The sequence below is a fragment of the Equus quagga genome, chromosome 11 (genome assembly GCF_021613505.1).
Source record: "Equus quagga isolate Etosha38 chromosome 11, UCLA_HA_Equagga_1.0, whole genome shotgun sequence".
Lineage (NCBI taxonomy): Eukaryota > Metazoa > Chordata > Mammalia > Perissodactyla > Equidae > Equus > Equus quagga.
In genome coordinates this window covers 53,224,101-53,239,534 of record NC_060277.1, presented here as the reverse complement: position 1 = coordinate 53,239,534, position 15,434 = coordinate 53,224,101, and the positions used below count along the sequence as shown (strand labels likewise).

Below are 15,434 nucleotides of genomic sequence, written 5' to 3'. Positions count from 1 at the left end.
CGTGTGCTGTGGCTGACGTGTGGTGGATGCTCACTGCGGGTGGTCAGTGTGTGCTTGTTATGTAGTCTTCTTTTGAGAAGAGAAGAAGCCTCATTCCTTGAAGAGAAAGCAGTTGCCTTAAACAAATTTTCTCTTTCTCATTAAGCAGGCGGTAAAGTAGAGAAGAAGATGAGGGCAGGTGATAATTTGGGAGGTGAAGAAGGAGGGAGAGAAACTGTCTTAAGGCCTCAGTACTGGCCTTGCAGCGCAGCTCGTATCCTTCCCTTTCTAGGAAGTCTTTGTTGTCCACCTCTCCCTCTTTTTCTGACCTCCGGAGCCTCTTTTATTTCACATGGCTCTCACCAAGGCACCAGCCCCTGGAGTCTGGGGAGTCCTTACCGCCGTTGTCACGGCTGTGAAGTGGGCATCTAGTCTGTGACATCAGCAGTTATTTCTGAATGCATTTCTCTATCAAATCATTGTTATAAATTATGGATTGGTTTATGTTACCAATATACTTAATATACTTAATGTACATTATGGATTCATTCCGATTTTGTAATCGGTCCTCTAAACCTTTCCATGTTTGTAACATTAAGAACATGTGTACTGTGTTCCAAATAATTAACTTCCAGAATTTTTAGGGCCTGTTTTCTCCATTGGGTACGACTTTGAATTGGGGGTTGCCAGCAGCCTGGATTTTACCCTGTAAGCCATAGCAGCAGCCTTGCGTTATACTCTTGCATATATAGATATATATGGACCTACAAATAGTATTTTACAATAATTGAACAAGTTTTCCGTAGAGGTTTTTTTTTTATATTCATGGAAACTCCAACCATGAGTGTTTTTGTAATTGTTTGGGAAATATAAATTTATAGATAACTGTTAGAATGACATGGATAAAATTTAATTCTCTTTAAATATAATTTGATATCATTTCTTCTCTCTTACAAGATTCTATCTTAATTCTAGAGTTTCATTTAAGTGATATAATAAAGGCAAACTTAGTCATGGATGCCTGTTATTTTATGGACCAAGTGGTTTTGGATACTGTTGATATTTCTGTACAGGAATTTGTATCTAATATGTTTTACTCAAACAGTAGCAATAATTAAATAATGGTCTTTTCTGTTGGTATATCTGATTGATTGAATGTTACTTTTACCTTTTTTAAAACAGTGAAATTGCTGTATGTAGAAAGCATTAAAATTTATATTTTTTAAAAAGTTGCTAAATAGTATACCTATGTAAGTTTAATATACTTCTTGTTTTTGTCCCATTCTGGGAGTTAGAGCATATAATGTTTTTTATTGATTTCTGTTATTGATTTCATGTTCATAATAATAGTGAATAATATATTTGAGTAAAATTATTATCCTATTTTTGGGTTACTGACTTGTTAAATAACAAGATCTTATATTTTAATGAAGAGCATATTGTGCCATTACTATAGTGTATGCAACCAATTAGCCTCCTTTATTTTCCTTACTATTTATAAGCCTTTAGTTTAATGAGCTTTTGTTTTGCTTGTTAGACATTTTTGGCTCTCATAAACCAAGTGTTCCCTGCAGAAGAGGACAGTAAAAAAGATGTGGAAGATAACTGTGAGTATCAGGTTAAAAAACAGATCTCCCACAGAAAGGGAAATGGTTCCTCAAAAAATAAATTAGTGGTTACGTTACTAGATGCGCTGTACTGGGTCAGAGGAAGTGCAGCCTTTTGCCTTGAAGTTTCCCGGGAGCGGAGTGCTCGGAAGTCCCGTGCTCGTTACTGTCTCACATTTGCTCTTTGGCAAAGGAATCTCTCAGAAGTCCTTTTAGTGTTATCTCAGCTGTGTAAAGGTGGGGATTATACTAATTTGCTATGAAGCCTGAACTAAAGATCTCTTGCTAACAGTTTTGAAAGAGTTATTTTGAATCTCATCTAGAATCAGGTGTTTTTACAGTAGTAATATATGGTTCAATAATTTGAAAGTTGAGTCAAGAGGAGCCATTTAATCTCACTGTTGAAGGGAGCAAACATTAAAAAACCTACTCTGTTAATAAGTACTAATTGAAAATTGATTTCTGAACATGGTATTAAAGTGCAGTATTAATTTGACTTATAACTATTTTAGCATAAAAAAACTTTATCCAGTGAACAGGCCATGTTCTCACATTTCAATATTGAGCAGTAATCATATTTCCTTATTTATTTGGCAATAGTTAAGAATCATGTCCATTTCTCTGAAGGTATCTGATGTTAAAAACTCTCCTTTTAAAGAAAAAAGGTAAGAGAAAACAACATATTTGTCCTTGTTGATTTTCTCTGGAGTACATATTTGAGTAAGCCTATAAGATGCCCATAGGTAAATGGGGACAGTATGAAATAGTGGAGTAATGGGAGAGCTGTGGACTGAGGGAGAGCCTGAATTCAGGTTCTGACTGTGCTGTTAGGAAGCTGTGTGCCTGTGGGCAATTTGTCTCTCCTCTTTGGGCTTCTGATCTGTAAAATGGGAGTAATGTGTATGTTACATGATTAGAGATGATTTATTTAAAATGCTTGCCATAACCCTCTCTCAATAAATGGTAGCTGTTATTAATAGGTGTAAGAGATTGAGAAATTCCTTTCCAAAATTGCTGGAGAATTTGTCTGATGGGATAATATTTTTCTGAACAGTAATCAGAACAAAGGTTTAAAAAAAAGCAAAAAACACAGGAATGAGATTCTATCATATGCAAAATAAGTAAGATAATTCTTTTCTGTTAAAACTTGCTGGGGGCCAGCCCCGTGGCTGAGTGGTTAAGTCTGCGCACTCCACTGCTGTGGCCCAGGGTTTCGCTGGTTTGGATCCTGGGCGCAGACATGGCACTGCTCATCAAGCCACGCCAGCATCCCATGTGCCACAACTAGAAGGACCCCAAATTAAAATATACAGCTGTGTACTGGAGGGATTTGGTGAGAAAAAGCAGAAAGGAAAAAAAAAAAAGATTGGCAGTAGTTGTTAGCTCAGGTGCTAATCTTTAAAAAAAAAGAAAAAAATCTTGTTGGGGTATTCCGAACTGGGAATTAATCCTTTCCATATACTAAAACAACATTTTTGGTGTATGTATCTATATGTAGCTAAACATAATAAATGATTTAAAATTATTTTTAATCCATTTCTTAAATTAATATTTTAAAACATTCTTCCCCTGGTTATTGCATCTTGATGCGCTTGTCCATCATTTTAATTTTCCTGCCTCAGTGTGGAATCACTGCCTCTTGCGGGTGTTTTCTTTGGTGAGGCCAGACAGCAGCAGTGTCAACGCGTGGATGTTGACTGTCCTCATCATACAGTAGCCCAGCCCTACTTGAAGTCTCTTTTCTGAAACTACGTCATTAACACAGTTTTGGTTGTTGAGTTTAGAATGTAGGTTTTCCAGCTAAAGGGGGTTCCATCACTTACTAGTTCTTTTGCCTGAGGCTTCCCACTGTACCACTGTCACCTGCCGGATGACTCACTGGCCTTGTTTCTTAGGGTCTCACAGTCATCTTTTGAAATCCCTTCTCCTTCTCTATATCATGGTACTCATGTGATGACTGAAAGCCTGATGTCCGTAGAACGTTCAGAACTCTGTGATAAAGGTTCTCTCGAAACAGAGACATGAGCTGTTTTGATGGTGCCCGAAAAAATAGAGCAAACCTATTTGTAGCTCTAGGTTTTCTATGCGAAAGGTTTTATATGTGGAGATTATAAATGTTAATTTTGCCTCTTTACTTGACTCTTGGGTATTAATACCAGAATAGGAAAAAAATTCAAGGATTTGAAGTCAGTAGTTAAAGTATCAGCATTTTTTTGTGCTAATTTTAAGCTACTGTTACTTACACAGCATATTTTATTTTTCATGAATTATCACCTTTAGAAGTTGAGGATAATGAAGTATAGACTACAATATTGGAGAAAATCCCAAAAGTTGCCTAGTTCTGTCTCTTTTTCAGTAATGGGCTGACTTCTCCAACACTGTAATTGAAGAGCTGACTGCCTTCTGCTGTGTCATGTTGTTTGTGGGCTCCTCTTTGTCCTTCAGTGAACTAGAACTGTAGTGGCTGAGCGTGGTCTTAAACACTCAGATAACTCCCAGCAGAGAGCTCCCTAAATTTAATAATGAAGTCATACCCACTCTTCATTAGAAACTTTTAGTATGTTTGATATGCATTTATTACAACAAAATGCTACTTAAGTAGTTTATAAAGACACAAATGTGTTTATTCTTCTATTATTTATCTTGTTTTTAAAATTTTAATATTGAGTATAGTTAAATCTGTGAATAAAAGGCAGACACTTCACATGAAGGAATGCATGGTAAGTAGTCTTAGAGCTGGCTATTAGGAGAGGAGTGTAGGAGGGAGGTGGCTGGAGCTGGGAGTTATTTCTGAGACCCTCAGGAGCATCCCTAGGTCATACCTTTAGGGATGCGTAGGCCATTGGGATACACTGTTTGCCATTCTGGCAAACTGAGAGTCATAAATATTCTCCTCTCTCTCTTTCCCTTTCCATGTCTTCATGAAAATGGGACAGGCTGAGTAGCACAATTTAAGATGAAGAGCCTCCTGTCCGAATTCTTATTGTCACTGGCAGATATTTCACCAGTTAGGGGTGTATTTGGTTTCATTAATGTATATCCCTGAGAAGGCAGGTGGTGAGTGTGGAAGGAGGTAGAGAAATGACAGCAAGCAGTTATTCACACGTCCGTATAGGTTTGTATGATTCGCTTTTCCGGGGGAGCTGTATCGTGGGATTAGGAATCGTACTTAAAGGAAGCAGAGAGTATCATACAACCAGGTAGTTCAGAGGACAGAGAGAGATGAAGGAGTGGTTCAGCACTGTACTTTGGATAAGAAAAGGCAGTGTGTAGACCAGGCTCCTGGGAGATGAGGGTGGAAGGAGATCCAGGGATGTAGAAAGATTGGTGACCCAAAGCCCAAGCTAGATACCCCTCTGCTGCCTGCCTTCGCCACATCTTTCCTCAGTTCAAAGGAAAGCTGCCTGCCATTCAACTTTTGGGATGCTCCACCCACTTCTTACTCTGTTTTATTCTGCTGTAAGTGGCATTGGAAAACAGTGAGGCGGGCGTCCTTGGAAAGTGAACTGGCTGCGTTATATGAGTGTAGAAGCATGGGCAGTCCTTGTTGAGATTGGTAAAGTCAGGGGCTCTTGTCTGACAGAGTTGGTTAGGTGTTGAACTGTTAGACGTACATACGGTATAGGTGTATACATTCACAACTTCAGTGAGGGATAAAGCAAATGAGTCAGGGAGGGTCCTGCCCTCAAGGATCTGGCTTAGTAGCCAAAACCAGATATATGAAATTATAATCACAATACTGGCAGTCTGGGTAGGCTCCGTAAAGAACGTACTAAGAAGAAAGTTCTGGTGGTGGTGGTGGTAGTGAGAATGGGGAAGCATCACCTATGAGGTAATCTGTGAGCCGACCTTAAAGGATAGGTAGATTTTTGACACTGGAGATGTAGAGGCAGACGCAAATGCGTGAATGATAATTTAGGTTTAATAAATAGTTTAGGCTCCCTGAAAGTTTAGACCATACTAAAGCGAGTTGTGCAAAACTATATGAAGAAGTCAGCTGAATGCAGGTTTAATAAGGACCTTGAACATCAGACTTGAATATAGACTTTGGTAGTTGGTGGAGACCCTCTAATGTGTTTTCAGAAGGAGAGAGATTTCTTTAGGGCTTTATTTTAGCTAAATTAATGTGCTGAGCAGTCTGGATTCATCATAGCAGTTACGAGGCACTGACTGAATGATCTCATGGTCCCTTCCTATGGTAAAATTTTATCTTTTGTGTTTTTTTCTATAAAATTGAGAGTTGGACTGGATTAGTGTCATCACTGTTGTGTCAAAAGTGTATTAAGATCACTGTCTAAAGTGGTACCTTCTTCCCATTTGAATGCTGCTTGACTTTTTAACCAATCTTCATCAAAATGTACTTACCTGGTACTCACTAGATGTACTCACCTGGTTGGAAATTCATTGTTTAAAAATATCACTGTTGGGGGTGGGGCAGCCCAGTGGCACAGTGGTTAAGTTCGCACGTTCTGCTTCGGTGGCCTGAGTTTGCTGGTTCAGATCCTGGGTGTGAGCCTACACACCGCTTGTCAAGCCATGCTGTGGCAGGAGTCCCAAATATAAAGTAGAGGAAGATGGGCACAGATGTTAGCTCAGGGCCAGTCTTCCTCAGCAAAAAGAGGAGGATTGGTGACAGATGTTGCTCAGGGCTAATATTCCTTAAAAAAAAAAAAAATTACCACTGTAGGGCCAGCCCCGTGGCCATGTGGTCATGCTCCACTTTGGCGGCCTGGGTTTTCCCAGTTCAGATCCTGGGCGTGGACATGGCACCACTCATCAAGCCACGCTGAGGCGGCGTCCCACATAGCACAACCAGAGGCACTCACAACTAGAATATACAGCTATGTACTGGGGGGCTTTGGGAAGAAGAAGAAAAAAAAGATTGGCAACAGATGTTAGCTCAGGTGTCAGTCTTAAAAAGGTATCACTGTAACACATGCAAACTGGATATATTTTAAATCAGCCTCTGGGGTTTACATGTAAATAAATCTAACTTAACAGGTGAATTTTAGCTTAGATCACAGTGATTGAGTATTGTTTCATTTTACTTTTTTACTTGAAATATCTAATGATTTATAAATTTTATATCTCAGGTTCACTAATGTATTTAAATGAAGCCACACTCCTGCATAATATCAAAGTTCGATACAGTAAGGACAGAATTTATGTAAGTATTTTACCTTCATGTAAGTAGTTTAAACTTTTGGGGGGATAATTACTTTACATGCTGCTGTTTGATTTGGTCGAGCTTGAAACTCTCCCAGAGAATCACACTGGATCTGGCCTGTGGGACAGTGTGAGCTCCACGAGGATGAGGGCTTTTCTCTGGTTTTCAGCTCTAACTCCAGGGCTTAGAACACGATGGGACACAGTAGGCACTTAATAAGTGTTTGTGGAATGAAAGAAGGATTCAGAGCATCATCTGATATCTTGCAGACATAAAAATGTCCAATTTGATTATTTAAAAAAACACTCATTATTTTGGATTTTGTTTCTTATTTTTCCTATATGTCTGTAGATCTGTTTGATTAATTCACTTTCCACATTGTTCTGCAGAGAATTTAAGGCAGCCTGTAAGGAATATGTATTGAAATGAAAAACTTGGATGAGAAAAAAATGAATAGAGGGCAATACCTGGGGAAATATCAGGAACACCGAAATGCTCATCATCCAACCTAAATAGCTGCAATATTTCGTTAAACCCTAAATTGAACCTACCTACCTTAAATATCCAGAATATTAGGGTCTGGCCCAGTGGCATAGTGGTTAAGTTCACATGCTCCACTTTGGCTGCCTGGGGTTTGTGGCTTTGGATCCTGGGTGTGGAGCTTCACACTGCTCATCAAGCCATGCTGAGGCAGCGTCCCACATACGAAATAGAGGAAGATGGGCACAGATGTTAGCTCAGGGCCAATCTTTCTCACCAAAAAAAAAAATAAAATAAAAATCCAGAATATTAAAAAATGAGACAATGCTTTTAATGTAGATAGGGTTTGCACAAAATCCGATGGATGCTTAAGTAGTGTGTTTTAATTATAATTATTCATTGGGCACATACGAGGTTTTATTCTAATATGACCTACTTGTAGATTCCTTTGTTGTCTGGAGATAAATTACCCTGCTGTGGTTCTCCTGTTATAAAGATGGGACTGTTCATTATTTTTGAACGAAGAAAACACATGGCTTCTTTGACACTTCCTAGATCAAATGACAGTGTCTTAATCTTTTATATCACTATCAGTTTGCCTGATTGTACTTACTTAATTCTGACTAAATTACCTTTAGCCTTTGCCGTCTGTCCAAGGGGTGACAGCTGGGAAATAGAGCTAGACTTTTCCAAAAAGAGTTCACTTGCTGTCTTTTGGTTATATACAGGATTAAGTCTTTACTTTCCTCCTTGATTTTTTTCAAAATCAACTAAATAAAAATTTTATTTAGGTTGAAATAGGGCTATTCTTGATTAGAAATATATTTAGAAGCAAAATTCACTCAATAATATTGAGCAGGCTAATATTGAGCATTTGATGTGTACTAAATGCTGTTTTAGGTATTGAAATAATGCACGTTTTTAAAGTTTGTTAAAGCAGTTTAACTTGCATTAAGTCAATAAAAGTTGATTTGGATATACCCAGGAAACATCATCTTTCAAGTAGAACTGGCCAGTATTTTTTATGTATCTTATATCTCTTGGTGTAGGGGTGAAGCAATCATTTGTTTGATCAAATTTTAATTATTTTAATATCTTTTTTCTTGAAGTTTATAAAGTAAAAAATTTCCAGAGTAATCGGACTTTAAAAAAATTGAGGTACTTTGTTTTTATTTGGGATGTTTATATGAAAGCTGAACACCCGTGGGACTTTTCCTTGGTCTTTTAACACTCCTGTGTTGCAGTGGTGCTACTCTTGCTGACTCACCATCCATAACCCAAAGTTTACAAGCAGGGTTAATTGTCCTTTCAAAAAAATTAGTTGTCTCTTTTTTTCTGCATTGGGTTGAGTAGACCTTTAAGTCTTTGCTAAATTGCATGACTGACAGAAAGAAGTGGAATTTAAGTCTTTGTTTCTCATGTACAATGTCTGTATCACCCTGGAGAATTGAGTTCTTAGGGTTGTTGCTAGCTTTTTTGATCCTTCTTTTCCTACGATATGTACGCAGTTGGGCACATGACCTCTGTTAGATAGTAGCTGTTTGGCATCCTCAGCTTTTATTTGGAGAACCCGTATTTTCAAAGTTAACTGAAGCCATGATTGGTATGTTTTTTCCTAGCCAATTATGCCTTTTAGTATAAAACCATTAAAAATCAGCAATACATAAATATAGTCATTATTCCTATAGTATATGTACGAGAAGGAAGCAATTTGGAATAAGAGTTTAAATTTGATATTTTTATATTTCTCACCAACCAGAAAAATCACTATTCTCCCTTAGATTTGAGTAGAACAGTAGGCTAACTCACATTTCGTTTTCATTGGTTACTAAAAGTCTCTGTTACTTTTCTTTTATTTCCCATAGGAAGATTATTATCTGGAAATTTTTATTTTTTACCCCACTCCAGGTAACATCTTTGGAAGCATTCCCTGAATTTTAGATTAGTAGTCTGAGAGTGCAGGGTTTCCACATCATTTCCCTTCCACAACTAAAAGCAGAAAAGAGAAAAATATGGTCCTGCATGCCCTAGTTTGTGGCCAGTAAACCACAACTAATTGCTAAACCACAGCTCTCTTTCTGCCCACAAGGAATTTTATAAATCCTATTCATGCATTTTTCTGATATTTTAAAGCCATAGTTCAATTCCACATTTAAAAGCAAGCTTCAGTCGCTCATTCAACATTTAACCCGTCAATATTCTAGGCAATGGTTAGCATATTTTGTTTGCAAAAATCTGGGACCAAGTGGTCAGCACAGAGCTGAATTAATCCTTGGCATTCGGTGATGGGGAGAGGCCCAGAGAGTTTGTGTGCTGTATTAAACTCTTCAGTAGCAGGGTGAGTAAAGTAGTCCAGGTGAGGAATGAAAGTGACCACAGCTGGAGCTGGAGGGATAGAACCAGGAGAGGAGATTGCTTAGGTAGAGTCCAGAGAAGAAGGCCTCTGAGGTAGAGGCACAGAGACTCGGCTCTCTGCCCTGATTTGTTGGGGATGCCATGAATATGGGAGAGCATATGGGAGGAGAATGTTTCCTTTGAGGCAATGGGAGGTCGAGAGATATAATCTTGACTTTGGACATGGTGAGTTTGAGATGCCTATGAGATGAGAAGATATAAATATTTAAGTGCTAGAAAAATGTGCGTCCTATAGAGATCAGGAAATGTTTTGGGCAGAAATGCACATTTAGGAGTCCTACTTATACAGAGAATTGAAGGTATCTGTTTGCTGTATTTTCTTTCTCCTATGAACCTTATTTAGTTTTAAATGAAAATAATAATTGGAAAATTTCGTGTTTATTCTTTTCCTGTTTAGACGTATGTCGCCAACATTCTGATTGCAGTGAACCCATACTTTGACATACCTAAAATATATTCTTCAGAAACAATAAAGTCGTACCAGGGAAAATCTCTTGGGACAATGCCACCTCACGTCTTTGCAATTGGTGAGTAATTTAATTGTATCTTAATTTTTGTTTTCCTTATATTGTACAAATTTAGTCAGTTTTTCTTTTGGATTATTGAAAGGCACCGTGACTTGCCTGTGTATTTTGAAGGGCCTGACTGCATTTTGAATGTGTCCTCATTGTTAGGAGCATGTATCTTACACTGGGTGGGGAAGAATGCTTTTGCAGCCAACACATAGGGTAGTCATACATCATTAGCTTTGTTAAATGCCCGTCTCCACTTAAGTGTGTCCACCCAGTTGAATATAGGACATAATAAAAGAGCTGACCTCACGATTCTTTTTAACTCCTCAACACAATCAGCTCCATCTTAAAAGTGTCCTCCTTCATAGCGTCAAGGTCCAGGCCTCCCACTGTTGCCACGTCCTCACTTGTGTGTGTCACATGGGCTGGAGATAAGCTGTGAGAACAGACTTCTGTGTCTTCTCTTGCCTCAGGGCTTTACAAAATTTAAAGGATTGAAAATGCTATATATACTTCACATCTCTGGGGAATTTGTGTGGGAAGACAGCAGTATCTGTCTTTATCTTTGTTGGGCTCTTTCTCATCTTGAAGCACTCTAGCTGTGAGGAACAAGTTCTTTCTTTCTTTTTTTTGCTGAGGAAGATTTGCCCTGAGCTAATCTGTTGCCACTCTTCCTCTGTTTTGTATGTGGGTCACTGCCACAGCATGGTTGCTGACAAGTGGTGTAGGTAAGTGCCCTTGAATCAAACCTGGGCTGTCGAAGCAGAGCGTGCCAAACTTAATCACTAGGCCACGGGGCTGTCCCTGTGATGGAATTCTTTGACACACACCCTTGGTGACCAAAAGTACAGAGGTGTTAGCTAACCAGATGTCACTGGCAGTTAAACGATGACCTGTTTCGGTGCTAGTTCTTCGTGCAGTCTGTTTCTCTTTGGGCTTCTCTTCATGCCTGACCACAGCCTTCACTTCCAGATTTGGCTGGCTTTATACTGTGTGCTAGTAGGCAGAGTGAATACGTCAGCCAAGTCTAGTGCAACAGCAGACTGACTTGATTTTAAGATGCTCTAAGGGGCGTTGTGTGTTTTCTATCAGCTAGCAAAATGTTGCAAAATCCTTCGACCCTGCATGTGAGCAAGCCTACCACTAGGGAATTGCTACCTTTAAAGAAATAAATATTTTCTAATGTAAATCAACTTTTATTTTTAGTTGTTTACTGCTAAAAAAAATGTTTACAATGGTTCTACAAAAGTGGGCAGAACAGGTTGCTGATAAATTGGTCAAATGGATGGGTATACATTATATGTGGTTTGCATTTGGTCCTTAGAATACAAGCCATTTGTAAAGCCTTCTTCATTGGTATAGGAGTACGTGTCTGAGGTAAGAAATAGTTGTCTTGGGGCTGACCCTGTGGCCGAGTGGTTAAGTTCGCACACTCCGCTGCAGGCGGCCCAGTGTTTCGTTGGTTCGAGTCCTGGGCACGGACATGGCACTGCTCGTCAGACCACGCTGAGGCAGCGTCCCACATGCCACAACTAGAAGGACCCACAACGAAGAATATACAACTATGTACTGGGGGCTTTGGGGAGAAAAAGGAAAAAATAAAATCTTAAAAAAAAAAAAAAAGAAATAGTTGTCTTGTAGGGCCAAATTGGTCAGGACCTAATTTTGAATTAAAATTGTTTTAATTCCAGACCACTTTAACAGCATTAAATTGTGCTCAGTTTGTCTGTGCAGTCTCTCTCTCTTTTTTTTTTGGTGAGGAAGATTGGCCCTGAGCTAACATCTGTTGCCAATTTTCCTCTTTTTCCTTGAGGAAGATTGTCACTGGGCTAACGTCTGTGCCAGTTTTCCACGTACTTTGTATGTGGCATACTGCCACAGCATGGCTTGATGAATGGTATGTAGATCCATGCCCGGGATCCGAACCAGTGGACCCCAGGACACTGAAGTGGAGTGTGTGAATTTAACTGCTATGCCACTGGGCTGTCCACTGTCTGTGTAGTCTTAATGTTTAAGATATTTTATAGCCTCCGTTGTTGGAATATAAAGAAGATAGTTAAAAATTATAAATATAAACAAATGCAAATTAAAAAATTTAAAGCATTTAATTTTGTCTATCTTTGAAATGCTGATAAGTTCTACAAGATATTTAGTAGTAGTACTGCAGAAAAAAACCATGCCGATTTATTTTTGCAATTACGTATTTTTTTCTCCAGCAGAATTTTTGGTTGCCAGATTTCTTAATTGGTAGCTTGTTAGTTCTTGCTTTTCTCCGGGGACTCATTAGTTATGCGTAGCTATCCCTCTGCAGATCTGCTCTGGTGTTATTAGGAAGAGCTGAGCCACAGCTCCTAACATGGAAGCATTCCAGGACAAACATAGTTGTTTATTTGGATTTCATATTGCCTAGCTGTCAGGATAATAGAACATTTAAAGTAAATACTTCTAGAGATGTTTGGAACACTTTTGAATGATTTTATTTTAAAATTTTACTATTAACGCACATTTATAATTTCTTTAGGAGCAAATGCTCTTTGATAGTAAATGAACTTTGGACATTTGATGAATTTGTATTTAATGCATCGTTCATTATTACTGTGTTATTTTGACCCTAGCTGATAAGGCTTTTCGAGACATGAAGGTGCTCAAGATGAGTCAGTCTATCATTGTATCTGGTGAATCAGGAGCTGGCAAAACGGAAAATACAAAATTTATTCTAAGGTGAGGAATATTTAGCTAATCTGGAATATTTTGAACAGGTTGATTTTTGTTTTTTATTGTGGTAAAAAATATATAACATGAAATTAACTATCTTAACCATTTCTAAGCATGCGTTTCGGTAGTGTTAAGTACACTCACATTGTCGTTCAGCCCATCCCCAGAACTTTTCATTTTGCAAAACTGAAACTCTACACTCTTTAAACAGCTCCCCTACCCTGGCCCCTCATAACCACCATTCTACTTTCTACTTCTGTGATTTTGATGACTCTAAATACTTCATATGAGTGAATCATACAGTGTTTGTCTTTCTGTGACTTATTTCACTTAGTATAATGTCCTCAAGTTTCTTCCATGTTGTAGCATGTGTTAGAATTTCCTTCCTTTCTAAGGCTGAATAATACTCCATTGTATGTACACGCCACATTTTGTTTACCCATTCATTGGGCACTTGGGTTGCTTCCTCCTCTTGGCTGTTGCGACTAGTGCTGCTGTGAGCATGCTAATGAATGAAGAGACGCAAATATCTCTTTGAGATTTGAACAGGTGGGCTTTGAATACTTCTGCATGCTTTAGGACCTAGTTTGAAATGATAGACTCTATCCCTTTTAAAAAACAGAAACCTTATGTGGAAACTAAGCTGTAGATTGTTGGAAGCCAGCTCTGACACATTATTCTCATGAGGATCCTGGAGGAGACCAGTGCTGATTAGGCAGAGGGAAATCAAGGAATGTTCCTCCAAAATCTCACCTTTACATTCTGTTCTCAAAATTCCTGCTGTTAAAGCCATTTTTTACCTTACACTTATGACGATTGGCCTTATTTCGGCCTCCCCACAATCCTCCTCCTAGTGTATCCCCTTTGCTGCCATCAAATTAAACTGTACACTTTGTTTAGAATTACAGCGTTTTAAATATGGAAGGAACCATAGTACTCATTATAGTTTAGTTCTTTCAATTTACATAGCCAGCGATGTTAAGTCTGGTTGGTTGTGAAGCTACTGCTAGGACCAGCGCATTCTGAATCCTTCCCACTGTCCTTTCCACTGTATTGTAGTTCTTAGTTGAGTGCTGATTGGTAGGTCCCATTTTGAAATTTTGCTATCTGTTATGCAAATGTATATGCTATTTAGAGTTATTTGTGTAAAACCACCTCAGGAGTTTGTTATTGGCTGCTACATATATGCAATTCTGGTTAAATGAATACTTCCCAATACTTTTGGAATTCTAAGTGGTTCAATTTCTTATTCTTTCTCTCCTGTATGTAATAGTCGTATGATGAGTCTTTGGTTAATGTACACCTTTGAAAATGAACAAATAATAAAGAAACTGTAAACTTATAGATTAAAGATTGCTCTTTGTTTTGAAATGTGTCAGGCAAGTAGTCGTTCCATCATGTTTTGTCTTTCATTGTAACAACTTGAAGAGAGCGGGAACTTCCTAGTGTCCTTTGGCAGAGCACCTCATTTTCTTTAGCCATAAAGATTGAATTAATAGGCTATTGCAGAAGACTTTGGGATCTCGTGTACAAGATGAATATTACTGTGTGAAATGTGTGGCATGTTTAAAACCAAATAGTTGGTTACAATCAGATTATTCCCAAAGACAATTTTAAAAAATAAGGCTGATTTAGATGTTAAAGGCAATCTAAGTAGAATCTTAAATGTTTAAAAAGCTGCAGCGAATAGTTACATTTAAAGATAAATTTGTAATTTTTAAATAAACAGTTATAGTGGTGATCCAGGTTTAAGATTTACATGTATTAAATAATATTAAAATTATAGATATATGTAGTATTGTTATCTAAATTTTTTTTCCTATATTTTAAAACAGATATCTGACTGAATCCTATGGAACAGGTCAAGATATTGATGATAGAATTGTTGAAGGTATTGTTAATTTTTAAAATTCTTATTTTGTATTGTTAGGTATGTCCTGAAATTAATTTACAAGAATTCTCTCAGTGATCTGGACTATTCTTCCAGAAATCCAAAAGACTATCTCCTACAAATCTTTGCCTAGCTACCATCTTCTCACTTACTTAATGTCTGTTGTCTTCTCCTCCACCCCATGTAAGTGCTAAGGGGGCAGAGATCTTTGTATATTCCAAACCCCTGGAAATAGTGCCTGATATATAGCATATGCTCCATAAGTGTCTGTTGGATGAAAGAAATAGAGGAAGCTGTCTGGCCTCCTGTTTGTTTTGTTGACGTTGTTTTTTTGTAAAGGAGAGAGGGAAAGGGTTATTGGAACTGAGTGCCTTTTTGTGGGAAATCATGAAGAAAAGAGTACACTTGGAAGGCCAGTGTCTGTAAATTGATTTCCTTAAGCTGTCAGTGCTTGCGTACCTTAGATGGTCGTCTTGTACCTAGTTTGGAGACTGCTGTCGAGGCACCATCCTGTTGAATCTGCACCATCCTTCTGCATCGTAGCCTCCTCTCTGGTCTCCACTTATGTTCTCACTGCCCTTAATCCATTCTCTGGGTGGAAGGTGGGGTGATCTCTTTTGCTTTAAACCCTTTAACGGTTTTGTGTTGCTGTCAGGATAAGCCTCAGC

At 38.3% G+C, this 15,434-nt stretch overlaps 1 protein-coding gene across 11 annotated transcripts in view; it reads left to right on the top strand.

The window, feature by feature from the left end:
* The window catches only part of MYO6 (myosin VI), a 153,520-nt gene that overhangs the window by 70,929 nt on the left and 67,157 nt on the right, over positions 1-15,434 (top strand). For all 11 annotated transcript variants that reach the window (XM_046674461.1, XM_046674463.1, XM_046674467.1 and 8 more), the window contains 5 exons: positions 1,517-1,586; positions 6,680-6,753; positions 10,046-10,175; positions 12,776-12,881; positions 14,711-14,766. In XM_046674461.1, coding sequence (XP_046530417.1) covers positions 1,517-1,586; positions 6,680-6,753; positions 10,046-10,175; positions 12,776-12,881; positions 14,711-14,766 — 436 coding nt within the window. The remainder of the gene's footprint in view (positions 1-1,516; positions 1,587-6,679; positions 6,754-10,045; positions 10,176-12,775; positions 12,882-14,710; positions 14,767-15,434) is intronic.